At 33.3% G+C, this 14836-nt stretch overlaps 1 protein-coding gene across 1 annotated transcript; it reads left to right on the top strand.

Moving 5' to 3' along the window:
* The first annotated feature begins 309 nt into the window (after nucleotides 1-309).
* LOC123200247 lies at nucleotides 310-5679 on the top strand. The gene is made up of 4 exons (XM_044615396.1): nucleotides 310-1667; nucleotides 1716-3598; nucleotides 3689-4565; nucleotides 4701-5679. Exons 1-4 carry the CDS (start codon nucleotides 310-312, stop codon nucleotides 5677-5679), a joined length of 5097 nt encoding a protein of 1698 aa, XP_044471331.1.
* The last annotated feature ends 9157 nt before the right edge of the window (nucleotides 5680-14836 follow it).

Raw genomic sequence — 14836 nt, 5'->3', positions numbered from 1 at the left:
ACTCATCTTATTATTGTTTCAATCTAGTTTTCTGATTACTTTGACTATTTAATTCTGAATTAATTTATTTTTGATTATCCGTACGATTCGAAACAACAAAATCCCTCTTGCTTTATTTTGTTATATTTCAGATAAATAACCCAATCTCTGTGGATACGACTCTACTTGCCCTATCTACAAGTTTTCATTGAGAGAGTAGAAAATTTTATTTTTGGTGGATTCGACACCCACCAAATTTTGGTGCCGTTGCCGGGGATTGGTGTTGATAATTTGTCTGAAATTTTTTTTAATTTTTATTTAATTTTTTTTATGACCCGTTTGAACCCTGCAGGAGAACTTCAGTTTGATTCTGAAATCGAGAAGACTGTGAGACAACTCCGCAAGGAAACTAAATTAAGTAAAGCTTCTTCTTCTTCATCTTTTGGAATTAATTTAGGAAAGGATTTAACAAATACGAGAGTAGTAGCAATGGTCGAACGAGAGCTTACTTTGAGGGAGATGGCTATACCTGTCATCAATCAACAACCTCTGTGCATTGCCTATCCAAACATCGATGCCAATTTTGAACTCAAATCAGGTTTAATCCATTTATTGCCTACTTTTCGAGGATTATCAGGTGAGGACCCTCATAAACACTTGAAAGAATTTCATGTTGTTTGTTCCACTATGAAACCACAAGGGGTAAGTGAAGAGCAAATTAAACTACGTGCTTTCCCTTTCTCTTTAACTGATAAGGCTAAGGATTGGCTATATTATTTACCATCAGGTTCTATCAATAGTTGGGATGAGCTTAAAAGACAATTTTTAGAAAAATTCTTTCTTGCTTCTAGGGCCACCTCAATTAGAAAAGAAATATGTAGGATTAGGCAATACAGTGGGGAGACACTTTATGAGTATTGGGAGAGGTTTAATCAGCTCTGTGCTAGTTGTCCCCATCATCAAATTTCTGATCAGCTATTAATTCAATATTTTTATGAAGGTTTATTGTTGTCTGACAGGAATTTGATCGATGCAGCAAGTGGTGGAGCTTTGGTTAATAAAACTTTAACAGAAGCAAAAAGATTGATCTCAACAATTGCCGCCAATACTCAGCAATTTGGCATTAGACAGGATGTAACTGTGAGAAAGGTTAATGAGGTAAGCAATAATAATCCTCTTGAGCAAAGACTTGATAAACTCACCTCCTTGTTAGAAAAATTTGTAGTGAATCACCCACAAGTGAAGGCTTGCGGCATCTGTTCGAATGTGGAGCACTCTACAGACGCATGCCCCACACTTCAGGAGGACACACGTGAGGATGTTAATGCCGTAAGGGGTTATCAGAACCAAAAGAGGTATGATCTGTACTCGAATACCTATAATCCGGGATGGAGAGATCACCCGAATTTTAGTTATGGCCAAAAGAACAATAACTTCCAACAGCCTAGATACCAAAATAGGTCGCCCCCTCCTCAAGCGTTTAATCCAACACCCCAACCTCAGTCGAAAGGTATGTCTCTTGAACAAATTGTTACTGCACTTGCTAATAATACACAACAATTTCAACAGGAGACAAGGGCTAGCATTCAGAATCTAGAAAATCAAGTCAGCCAATTAGCTACTGTTGTGGGAAGATTGGAAACTCAGAATTTTGGTAGATTGCCATCTCAGATTATGGTGAATCCAAAGTAAGATGCAAATTTTACTGAGAATATCAATGCAATCACCCTGCGGAGTGGTAAAGAATTGAAGGATCCTGAAAAGATGATTCCAAAATATGCAAGAGAAAAGGAGATCGAATACGAAATTGAGCCAAAAAAAGCCCGAAAATTGTCACCTCCTGCAGAGAAGTGCATGCCACCTTCTGTGGTCACTCTACCTCCTTTCTCGAGTCGACTTGCAAAGAATAAAAAGGAACAACAAGAACAAGAGATCCTTGAAGTCTTTCGCAAGGTTGAGGTAAATATTCCTCTTTTAGATGCTGTTAAACAAGTCCCTAGATATGCTCAATTCCTTAAGGAATTATGCACGTCAAAAAGAAAACTAAAAGGGGATGAAAAAGTGCATGTCAGTGAGAATGTTTCAGCCGTTCTTCAAAGAAAATTGCCTCAAAAGTGTAAGGATCCAGGTATGTTCACAATCCCTTGCAAGATTGGTAATGTTAAAGTTCAGAAAGCTCTGATAGATCTAGAAGCATCCATTAATGTCATGCCTAGCTCAATTTATCATTCTTTAAATGTAGGACCTTTAAAACCTACCGGTGTAATAATCCAATTAGCTGATAGGTCCAATGCATATCCTGAAGGGGTGTTAGAAGATATTCTTGTTCAAGTTAATGAATTGATTTTTCCTGCTGACTTTTATGTGCTTGACATGGAAGATGATAACTCATCTAAATCAGTCCCAATTTTGCTAGGAAGACCTTTTCTTAAGACATCTAGAACAAAAATCGATGTTTCGGAAGGTACTTTAACTATGGAATTTGATGGTGAAGTAATTAGATTCAATATTTATGAAGCCATGAGATTCCCTAGTAATGTCAATTCAGTTTTTGTTGTTGATGTAATCGATTCCCTAGCTCAACAAATTTTTGAGTTGCAGGATTCTGATAATTTGAAGGTTGTCCTTAATAAAGGACTTAACACAAGAACATTGCAGAGAATTCAACAGAAGCTTGTGGTAGATGACGGATTGAGTGATACGGTCTATGAGCTAGAACCATTCGAAATAACCAGGTATGATGTTTCTTATATTTCATTACCCGTTTCTAACTCAAAATTACTTCCATCAATTGTGCAGGCACCCGAATTGGAACTTAAGCCTTTGCCAAGCCATCTCAAATATGTATATTTGGGAGATAATGAAACCCTTCCTGTGATAATTTCTAACAAACTCACTCTTCTTGAGGAAGAAAAACTCATTAGAGTTTTTAGAGATTACAAGGAAGCCATCGGATGGACCATCGCAGACATTAAGGGTTTGAGCCCATCACTTTGTATGCATAAAATCTTGCTGGAAGAGAACACTAAGCCTTCGAGGGAAGCTCAAAGAAGGTTGAATCCTCCAATGATGGAAGTTGTGAAGAAAGAAATAATAAAGCTCTTGAATGCCGGTATGATCTATCCTATTTCAGATAGTGATTGGGTAAGTCCAGTACAAGTAGTACCTAAGAAAACTGGTTTCACTGTTCAAAAGAACGATAATGGTGAGTATGTTCCTGTTAGAGTTCAAAATGGATGGAGGGTTTGTATTGACTATAGAAAATTGAATGCTTCTACTAGAAAAGGTCATTTCCCTATACCTTTTATTGATCAAATGTTAGAAAGATTAGCTGGTCAATCTCACTATTGTTGTCTTGATGGATATTTAGGTTTTAACCAAATTCTAGTTGCTCCCGAGGATCAAGAGAAGACGACATTCACATGTCCCTTTGGTACTTTTGCATATAGATGTATGCCTTTTGGACTTTGCAATGCCCCAGCCACTTTTCAGAGATGTATGGTTAGTATATTTTCAGATTATGTGGAGAATATCATAGAGGTATTTATGGATGACTTTACTGTTTACGGTAATTCATTCGAATCTTGTCTAAATAATCTGATTAAAATTTTGAAAAGGTGTATTGAAACAAACCTTGTGCTAAATTATGAAAAATGTCACTTTATGGTTGATCAAGGTTTGATATTAGGGCATATAGTGTCTTCTAAAGGGATAAAGGTAGATAAGTCAAAAATTGATTTGATTAAATCCTTACCTCACCCAACTTGTGTTCGAGAAGTGCGTTCTTTTCTTGGACATGCAGGTTTTTACAGGAGATTTATCAAGGATTTTTCAAAAATTGCCCAACCGTTTTCAAGACTACTACAAAAGGATGTCCAATTCGAGTTTGATAGAGAGTGCAAGAAAGCTTTTGATCAGCTGAAGGAACACCTAATTTCTGTGCCGATTGTTCAGCCACCCAATTGGGAATTACCTTTTGAGATTATGTGTGATGCTAGCAATTATGCTATAGGGGCTGTTTTAGGCCAGAAAAGTGGAAAAATTTCTTGTGTGATTTATTATGCTTCAAGAACTCTTGATAATGCTCAAAGAAATTATTCCACAACTGAAAAAGAATTGTTGGCAGTAGTTTTTGCTTTAGAAAAGTTTCGCTCTTATTTATTAGGCACTAAAGTAATTGTTTATTTTGATCATGCAGCTCTAAAGTATTTGCTTTCTAAGAGGGAATCAAAGTCGAGGCTAATTAGATGGATACTATTGCTGCAAGAATTTGATTTGGAGATTCAAGATAGAAAGGGAGCCGAAAATTCTGTGGCTGATCATCTAAGTCGATTGGTGACTGACAAAGACCCTATGCCTCTCCAAGATGCTTTTCCAGATGAGAATCTCTTTCATTTAAATAGTATTACACCTTGGTATGCTGATATTGTTAATTATATGGTCACTAAGTCATTGCCGAATGATCTCACTAGAGCCCAAAAGGAAAAAATTAAAAGTGATTCTAAGTACTATATATGGGATGATCCGTATTTATGGAAGCAATGTTCTGACCAATTACTTCGCAGGTGTGTACATGATAGTGAAATCCAATCTATCTTGGAGTTTTGCCACTCTTATGCATGTGGTGGTCACTTTGGCCCGAAAAGAACAACACGAAAGGTTCTAGAATGTGGGTTATATTGGCCTACTCTGTTTCGAGATGCATACATGTTCTGTAAGTCTTGTGCTAATTGTCAAAAGAGTGGGAATTTAGGACATAGGGATCAAATGACATTGAACCCAATTTTGGTTTGTGAAATTTTTGATATTTGGGGAATTGATTTTATGGGTCATTTTCCATTATCTTTTGGTAATTCTTATATTCTTTTAGCTGTTGATTATGTTTCTAAATGGATTGAAGCTAAGGCAACAAGAGCTGATGATACTAAAACTGTTGTAGGATTTGTCAAGACTTACATTTTTTCCAGGTATGGAACACCAAGAGCCATTATAAGTGATCGTGGAACCCATTTTTGCAATCGGGTCATGGAGGCATTACTTAAGAAGTACAATGTCAATCACCGAGTCTCCACAGCATACCATCCGCAAACGAGTGGACAAGCCGAAGTTTCAAATAGGGAGATTAAGTCTATACTTGAGAAAACGGTAAATCCAAATAGAAAGGATTGGAGCCTTCGCTTGGATGATGCCTTATGGGCTTATAGAACTGCATACAAGACTCCAATAGGTATGTCTCCTTATCGCTTAATATTTGGTAAATCTTGTCATCTCCCAGTTGAATTGGAACACAGGGCCTATTGGGCAATCAAGCAATGCAATACGGACTTGAATGAGACAGGTAATCATAGGAAGTTACAACTTCAAGAATTAGAGGAAATCAGAAATGATTCCTATGAAAATTCTCGGATTTATAAAGAAAAGACTAAGCTTTTCCATGATAAAATGATTTCTAGGAAAACCTTTCATGTTGGACAAAAAGTACTCCTATATCATTCTAAACTTAAATTGTTTCCGGGAAAATTACGATCTCGTTGGATTAGTCCTTTTGTTGTCACTAATGTATTTTCTCATGGTGCAGTTGAAATTCAAAGTACCTCTACCAATAAAAATTTTAAGGTTAATAGACATCGTCTAAAACCTTATTATGAAGGATTTCAGGCCTATAATGTAGAGGAAATATCTTTGGCTCCCCCAAATTGATGAATTGGTTGCGTCTAGCCAAAGACAATAAAGAAAGGCGCTTATTGGGAGGCAACCCAATTGATCTTATTTTTCATTATTTTTAATCATTTTGTGTCTTTAATTAAGGTTTAAAAAAAAAAAAAACCAAAAAAAAACCAAAATAAAAAATTTAAAAATTAAAAAAAAAAGAAAAAGAGCAAATTTCATTTTTGTGTCTTCTCTTTTATTTTTCTAATCTCTTTTCCTCCCTGTTCAATTTCTTTTCATCTCTACAGGCCCAAATCAAATGTCGACAGCTTCAATCACTCTTTCCCTGCACTAACACTCCTATTCAGGGAAGTCCTCTTAACTTTTATTTCATTCTTTCTTTTATATGTGAGCTTCAATTTTTCTACATTGAGGACAATGTAAAGATTAGGTGTGGGGGAGGGAATGCATAATTTTTCAATCTCTTTGGAACCCTTGACTCTCTTGAAAGCTGTCTTAGAATTTGCTTTAAGTTAGTATGCATTATTGGTTCGAGTTTGAATGCATGAAAGAGGCAAGTATGATTAGTGATTTTGCTTCAAATGTTTCGAGTATCTCATTGATTTTAATGATTGAATTGAATGAAAATGTGCAAGGTTTGCTACAAGTTGAACACTAATGTGAGCTTTTGAGCCCATGAGCATTTCATTACACTTTGCTCTAATTATCTTCTTTGTTGAGTGTTTATCAAACATGACTTGTTATTCTAGAATTTGCTCTGTTATGCATTTCGAGACCACATTTTTTTGAATTCATGCATTAAGATGATAAGGGCATTTAGGATTAACCACTTCGAAACTCTTAAAAAGCCATCCATAGCTATATTTTCTAGTAGATAGCCAATTTTGAGCCGAATCCCTTTTCTTTGTTTTAACCCATAAATATTTACCCTTAAGCCTTTTGTTTTATCTTGTTAACCCTTGTATCAAGATATTGTGAGAGTGAATTGCATGATTAAAAAAAAAAAAAAAACCAAATGGGTAGATGGGTAGATATAAGGAGTGAAAAAAAAATATTGAAAAAAAAAAGAAGAGATGAAAAAAAAAAAAAAAGGAGAAGATATTCATCCCTATGTATTGAATAGGAAGTTTGGACAAGTGAAGTATCCATAATTGTATAGAAAAGAAATCCAATTATTCTTATATGTTGCAAATTAAATTTAAAAAAAAAAAAAAATCTTTGAAGAAGGGATGAGTTTCACTGAAATGAAAAACAAAAAAAAAGAGGAAGAGAGAAATGTGGTTGAAGGAGTTATCTTCGTTATTCTTTAAATATCATGTAAGGGAACTCACTCATATCTTGATCTTTACACCTATATTTTCATTCTTTTTCCTGCCTTCACCTAAGCCCCATTACAACCTTACTTAAGACCCTTTGATTTTTACATCGTATTCATATTTATTAGTGGTGGAGTTATGATATATGAGCAAACTTATGGTAATGACTTGCTTTGTTTTGATCTGAGAGCTAAATGAAACCCTAAACACTTTGAGAGTATAGAGTGAAACCAATGTGAGGATGTAGAATCTTGTTTCATTTGATTTTGATGACATTGTTGAGATTGATGAGATGCTTATGTTTTTCCAAAAATTCATGCTATAAAGACTTGTGCTCTTGATTGTTGTTTTGGACTTGGGTTTCTAATGCATCTTAACTTTGAGTTATTTGGGGATGTACTGAAAGGAGGGAAAAGGGTGAAAAAGAGATTGATTGATGTTTACTTGAGGACAAGCAAAGGAATGGTGTGGGGGAATTTGTTAGTGTGTGAAATTTCATATTTTTCGGCATTTAATTTTCTTGATTTGTGATATTTAATTCGTAATTATTTGATTAATTGCTTGTTTTAGGAAATTGGGCGTTAATTGCATTATTCTGAGAAAAGATACAAAATAAAAGGAATTTAGAGTTGTCACGTATCAAGACAGAATGACGGCAAAATACATAGGAGATGACTGATTGTGGAAAGGAGAGAATCGCGCTATTTACTGAAAAATTCACAGTTGAAGACTTAATTAACAATTGGAGGAAGTTCAGGTCCTTTGGATGATATTTGGCACAAAAATATCTCTCAATGACTGAAGCAGACTTGGCACTATAAAAAGGACAATTGCTTTCTGTTTTGGGGTTTTTTAGTTTTTTAGCATCCTTTTCTTTCAGAAAGAAACAGAGCCGCAACCCTTCGCTGGTTCTTCTTCAATTAGTATAGGATTTTTATTTTAATTTTCTGTGAAGCCATGAACATAAACATGAGTGGCTAACTCTTTTCTTTAGTCGAGTAATCAGGATCATGGTTCTACGATGATTGTGAAATCTTCTTTACCCGTTCTTTTCTTTTAAATATTTAATTTGTTCCTGATTTTATTTATTGTTGTCTTGTTCAATTAAATAGGAGACGTCTTATTTATTTTGGATTAAAAACAACTTTGCTAGATTAAATTATTGAATCCGTAATTGTTTGATGATTTAATCATAAGTGGCTGGCTAGCATACTTGGTGAAGTAGAATGATTATTGTATGTTAGTGGAATAGGTTAATCTAATTTAAACAAAAACAGCGTCTGTGTTTAGTTGATTAGAATCGGTGGCTTTTCTAATTCTTAATTCTGTTTTCAATTTAAATTCTAAGATCGTATCTATAACTGATTGAAAAACAAGAGAAGTAATTAAAGAACGTTTCTTAATTACCAACACCTAAGGAAAAGCAGAACAACGAGCGTCTCGATATTTCATAACCGGTTTATTTAAAAGGAAAAATTAATCTTTTTATCGATGATCAATTGAATTGAACCATACCTGAATTACTTGGCTAGAACTCATCTTATTATTGTTTCAATCTAGTTTTCTGATTACTTTGACTATTTAATTCTGAATTAATTTATTTTTGATTATCCGTACGATTCGAAACAACAAAATCCCTCTTGCTTTATTTTGTTATATTTCAGATAAATAACCCAATCTCTGTGGATACGACTCTACTTGCCCTATCTACAAGTTTTTATTAAGAGAGTAGAAAATTTTATTTTTGGTAGATTCGACACCCACCAAATAATCATCTTTAATTCAAGCAAATAAATTCGATTTCCTTTAAAGCTAAAAGAAATCAAGACATTCAATAGTAAAATTAATTGGAAAAAGCTTTGAATCAATTCCTTATCATCAAACAATTTCAATATTGAAAGAAGAATTCTCATTCATTCAATAAAAGCCGTAAAACAAAGAATGTAAATTTATTCCAAGCAACCATTCAAAAGCTTAAATGATTCAACTTGTTTCATTTCTTCCTAGTAAATTAACATGAAAAACGAAGGTATCCAGTTAATTCACTTTGCCTCTTACTCTAATTCCTAACAACAATTACGGATTAAGATGAACTAGAAAGCATATATGCAATCTCAAACCAATTCAACAAGTAAGAAATAGTAATTAATTGCATAAAGTCAAATTAAGAAAGAAATAAATACTTGAATACAAAGAATTACGAATCACAACTTTACTTCTCACAACCGATGATGGAGATAGAGTCGTCCCCTTGAACCGAACTATAAAACTAGCCGTTCATTTTCCAAGAAGAAATTGCAGAAAGAAAAAAAAATAATACATAACATAAAAGCTGCCTCCCCTTTTCTCTCTATTTAACGTAAAACACATCTTAATGATAAGTTATCAAGGCTAAAAAATAGGAATTCAATTATTTGATAGATTCCCTCCCCAATTTAAACAACTTCTTTTCCAAATTGGATTGTAATTAGGCTCCTCTTTGATTGGCCAAAGTGTAATCACTTGATAAGATTTTCCAATTTGATCTTCTTGCCTTGATTAGTCTCTTAAGATATATCCAATCATAATCTCTGATTTTGCTCAAAATATCTTTAGTTTTGCTCCAAATCTGCTCAAATTAATCTTTCAACTTGCTTTCTGATAAATCATAGAAAATAATACTAATAAGCTGACAAATTTACAACAAAAGCTAAGCAAATCATGACATAAATAAATGCAAATAATGAATTTATCAAGGATCATTGAAAATTCACATGGATATGCATTAAAGAATCATAAAATCTTATTGTCCAATGTAAAATTCTATACCACCTGTTTTTAAGGCAAATTAGTAATAAGACCATCTCCTTCCAAAATTGGAGTTGAATTCCCATCATTCCTGCAAAAGATTCAAAGGGATATATGTAGACCCATTCACCCACCAAATGGGCTATTTCATTATTTTATAGTCTTAATTGATGCATCTTCTCAATGGTCTCATGTTTGTTTATTGCTTACACAAAATGTTACATTTGCTAAATTGTTAGCACAAATTATCAAATTAAAGACACATTTTGCAGAATATTTGATCAAGTCAATACGGCTAGATAATACTGGTAAATTTACATCCAAAACATTATTGATTATTGCATATCTATGGGGATTGAGGTTGAACATCCAGTCTTGTAGGTCTACACACAGAATGAATTAGCTAAGTCTCTTATAAAATGACTTCAGATAATTGCACATACCTTGTTACTAAGAACTCAATTACCAACTTCTATGTGGAAACATGCTATATTACATATTGTAACGTTAAATCGCTTGCAACCTTCGTCTTATCATCAATATTCTCTCTTACAATTGGTCTTTGGTCACTAACCTGAGATATCTCATTTGAAAATATTTGGTTGTGCTATATATGTCCTTATTACGCCTCCTCAACACACAAAAATGGGACCACAATGTTGTTTGGAAATATATGTTAGATATAATTCACCATCTATTATCAAGTACCTACAACCATTAACAAGTGATCTTTTTACTGCACGTTTACAGATTGTCACTTTAATGAGACAATTTTCCCATCTTTAGTGGAAAAGAAAGTGCCTCCTGAAGTTAAACATGAATTTACTTAATATGTATCTACTATGTCTCATTTAGATATTCGCATATCTCAAAATGAAACTGAAATATAGAGGATAGTGCGTTTACAAATTATTGCCATTTAAATGCCTGATGAATTTGAAGATACGACAAAAGTGACAAGATCAATGTTCCAGCTGTTAATATACTAGCAAGAATTAATGTAACTATTAAACAATTTATTCAAGCTATGACTGATCAATTTATTGCACGCTAGAAGCATGGTAGACCTATTGGATCGAAAGACACTATTCCTTGAAAAAGAAAGACAATTAATCAAACAAATATCAATCATGATGATCTTAAGATAACTAAAAAATCCACACTCTCTAATATTCATCCAGAAGAGGTTATGGTCCCTAAAATGACGTAAGCCCCTGAAGTGGCACAGAATCCTGAAGAGCAGAAAAGTGAAAATATTAAAATATCTTTGAATTATGCTCATACACGAGAGATGTGGAATTGTGAAACAATTATAATTGATGATATATTCTCATTTGGAATAGCTACTGAAATTCTGAATGATGATAATTTTGAACCACGTACTATGACTGAGTGCAAACAAAGACATGATTGGCTTAAATGGGAAGAAGCAATTTGAGTAGAATTAGCTTATCTAGCAAAACATCAAGTGTTTGGGTCTGTAGTTCCAACACCTCAAGACATACAACCTATTGGATATAAATAGGTATTTGTAAGAAAAAGAAATGAGAAAAATGAAATTGCTAGATATAAAGCCAGACTTGTAGCCCAAGGCTTTTCTCAAAGGCTCGGTATAGACTTTGATGAAAGATATGCACCTGCGATGGATATAATCACATTCAGATATTTAATCAGTTTAATAGTCTCTGAAAGACTGAATATGTGTCTAATGGACGTAGTTATTGCTTATTTGTATGGAAATTTATATAGTGAAATTCATATGAAACTCCCTGAAGGATATAAATTGCCTGAAGTGAAAAGGGACAATCCAAGAAGCATGTACTCCATCAAATTACAAAGATCATTATATGAATTAAAACAATTTGGACGAATGTAGTACAGTCACCTCAATGAATATTTGAAAAATGAGGGCTATGTAAATAACCCTATATGTCCTTGTGTCTTTATCAAAAGGTCAGAATCGAGATTTGCTGTTTATAACAGTTTATGTTGATGACATGAATTTACTTAGAACTCTTGAAGAACTCTAAAAAACTATTGAATATTTGAAAAAAGAATTTGAGATGAAGGATTTAGGAAAAATCAAATATTGTCTCAACCTACAGATCGAGCACAATTCAAATAGAATACTTATCCATCAATCAACCTATATTGACAAATTATTAAAACGTTTTAATATGGATAAGACTTATCCTTTGAGTACCCCAATGATTGTTCAGTCTCTTGATCAAAAAAAGAATCCATTTTATTCTAAAAAAGAAGATGAAAAAATACTCGGTCTTAAAGTACCATATCTGAATACCATTAGAGTCTTATTATATTTGGCCTAATACACTAGACTGAACATATCCTTCGCAGTTAATTTATTAGCTCGATTTAGCTCTATACCAATCCATCACCACTGAAATGGAATAAAACATATACTCCATTACCTATGTGGAACTAGAGGTTTGAGATTATTCTTTTCTATCAAATCCCCTAAAAATCCTAATTTGATTGGATATGCAAATGTTGGTTATCTTTTTGACCCCCATAAGGCCTGTTCATAGATGGGATAATTTTTACTTATAATGACACAACAATATCATGACGCTCCACCAATTAAACCTTAGTTGCAACATCCTTAAATCATTTAGAAAGTCTAGCTCTTCATGAAGCTAGCTGAGAATGCATATAGTTATAGTTTGTCATCCATTATATCTGGAATGCATGTAGTATTTCCTCTACAACAAACACTTCTTCCATATTATATGAAGACAATGTAGTATGTATTACCCAAATTAGAGGAGGATACATCAAAGGAGACATAACCAAACATATTTCATCAAAATTCTTTTACACTCATGAACTCCAGCAATGCAAAAAGATTAATGTCAAACAAATCAGATCTAGTGAAAATCTTACAGATTTATTCACCAAGATACTATTGACATCAATATTTGAGAAATTAGTGTATAACATCGATATGCGACAGCTCAACAAGCAGTCAAATTAATCTGACTACAAAGAGGGGAAGTATTCATCAAAGGGAGCATTTGTTAGACCAATTTTTGAAGTATATCATATTATGGACAAAATGTGCATTATACTCTTTTTTTCTTTGATTAAGTTTTGTCCCATTGAGTTTTTCTAGTAAGTTTTTTAATGAGGCACTTTAAACATGTCCAACACCAACTTATATGATATTAAATAATTATGTTCATTTGTTTTGGGTTTTATCCCAATAGGTTTTTCTTTAGCAAGGTTAATATAATTATCTGTAAGTAGTGAAAATCCAAGGAAGAGTGTTGTAGAAGATGGATTTTTTCACCACATGAGAAGCAATTGTCAAAGAGTAAATGTGAATTCATTTATGCAAGGGTGGTTGAATGATTGTGAAAGTGGAAAATTGAAGGAGGGCATTGAATGCCTTTTATTTGAGTAAGCTAAAATGTCAAGGGGAGTTGGTGAAAATTGTTGTATAAATAGCCCCTTTTATCCCTCACACTGATATAATTTTTTTTTCCATCCGGGATATCATATTTCTTGCTTTTGCTCTTTTCTTCTCCTCTCTTCTCACTTTTGCTTTAATCTCATTACCTTTACATCCATGGTTATTATCTTTATAATAGCTCATGCTTTATTGCAATAATTGACAAGTATTTTATTCCTACATGTGTTTAGTGCCAACTTTTTTATTTCTCTCCTTTTGAAAGGTCCACATTAAAGGGATTAATTAATTAATTAATTTTAATTTTAGTGCTAGGAAAATACAGAATCTTGCATACTTGTCCGTACTTATACAAAATCTATATAAGCAAGTGACAAAATAGAGGACCTTCCCAACAACATGCTCAATCTCACTTCTCTTAAAATTTTAAATATTTTTACTTGTCCATGCTTGATAGCTTTCCCACCAGCTTTGTATCACCCATTATTAGATTGGTAAATATCTGTAAGCCATTGTAGTACCCTTAATTTTATATATATGTCTCGTTACATTTATTTATATTGATTGTATGTCAAACAAACAATTACATCTTAAGAGAGGACATGATTCTAAAGTGATAATTAAATTTCATAGTTTGCAATTTAGGAAATGAAGAAAGACACTTCATCATGACAAAATTGCAATATGACCTAAATAGCTTGTTTTGGCAATCAGAGCAAAAGCTCCTAAGTAGGCACATTGATACATAGTCCATTGATAGACAATTATTGGAGTTGGAATTGAACAAGAGATTGACTACATAGTCTTACTGAAATTTCTCCAAGCTCTGCATTCTACCTGCTATAAAATTAATTTTGTGTTATTTCTTCTTCTCTCAACAAATTGTATTAGATCTCGATGCCTCGAAGGGCTCTCACATTCCTAAAAGGTTCAATATTTTACTTGACCTTATAGAACTCACAAGATTTTGGTTTGAGAATAGTTATTATGAAATACTTTAACAAATTACCATTACATAAAGTTCATTTATTTTTTTCAAGATACCTTTTCTTCTCTAACCTTTTAGAACCTTAAATTTAGCAACCACTCAAAAAAACTCTGCGATTCTTTAATTTCGTTATATTTGCGTTGTAAAGTACCATTTTGAAAGCTAACTTATTAGGTGAGGTTTTTCCTCACTCCATCTTCCAACACCACTCAAAACAAATCCAACAACCTCCCCTCAACTTGATCCACTGAAAAGTAAAGTTGATGGAAACCTGTCTCGTTTGAGCCTCTGGAGATAAGATTTTGCTAATTGGAATTGAAATCACATGGATTGTTACCTTACCATTAGCACTTAATGCCCTCCTTCATCTTGATACCACATTGTTATTATTATTATTATTTTTTATTTAGCTTGAAATCTTTGTTTATAATTTCTAATTAGGCCAAATGACTATTTCCCACCCCAAGGTTTGATGAAATGACAAGTTCTTACTCTGTAAGTTTCAAAAAAACCAAACTTTTACTTATCATTCATTTTCATTAGTAAATTAACTCTTAATACAACCCATCTTCATACCCATAAATCCCACATTGGAAGTGCATGTAAAATCTAAATCTCATACATTTCACTTAAGATTGTGACATGTCGCTACACTTTGTAGGCCCT

The sequence above is a fragment of the Mangifera indica genome, chromosome 17 (assembly GCF_011075055.1).
Source record: "Mangifera indica cultivar Alphonso chromosome 17, CATAS_Mindica_2.1, whole genome shotgun sequence".
NCBI lineage: Eukaryota > Viridiplantae > Streptophyta > Magnoliopsida > Sapindales > Anacardiaceae > Mangifera > Mangifera indica.
This window is presented reverse-complemented; position numbering and strand designations above follow the sequence as displayed.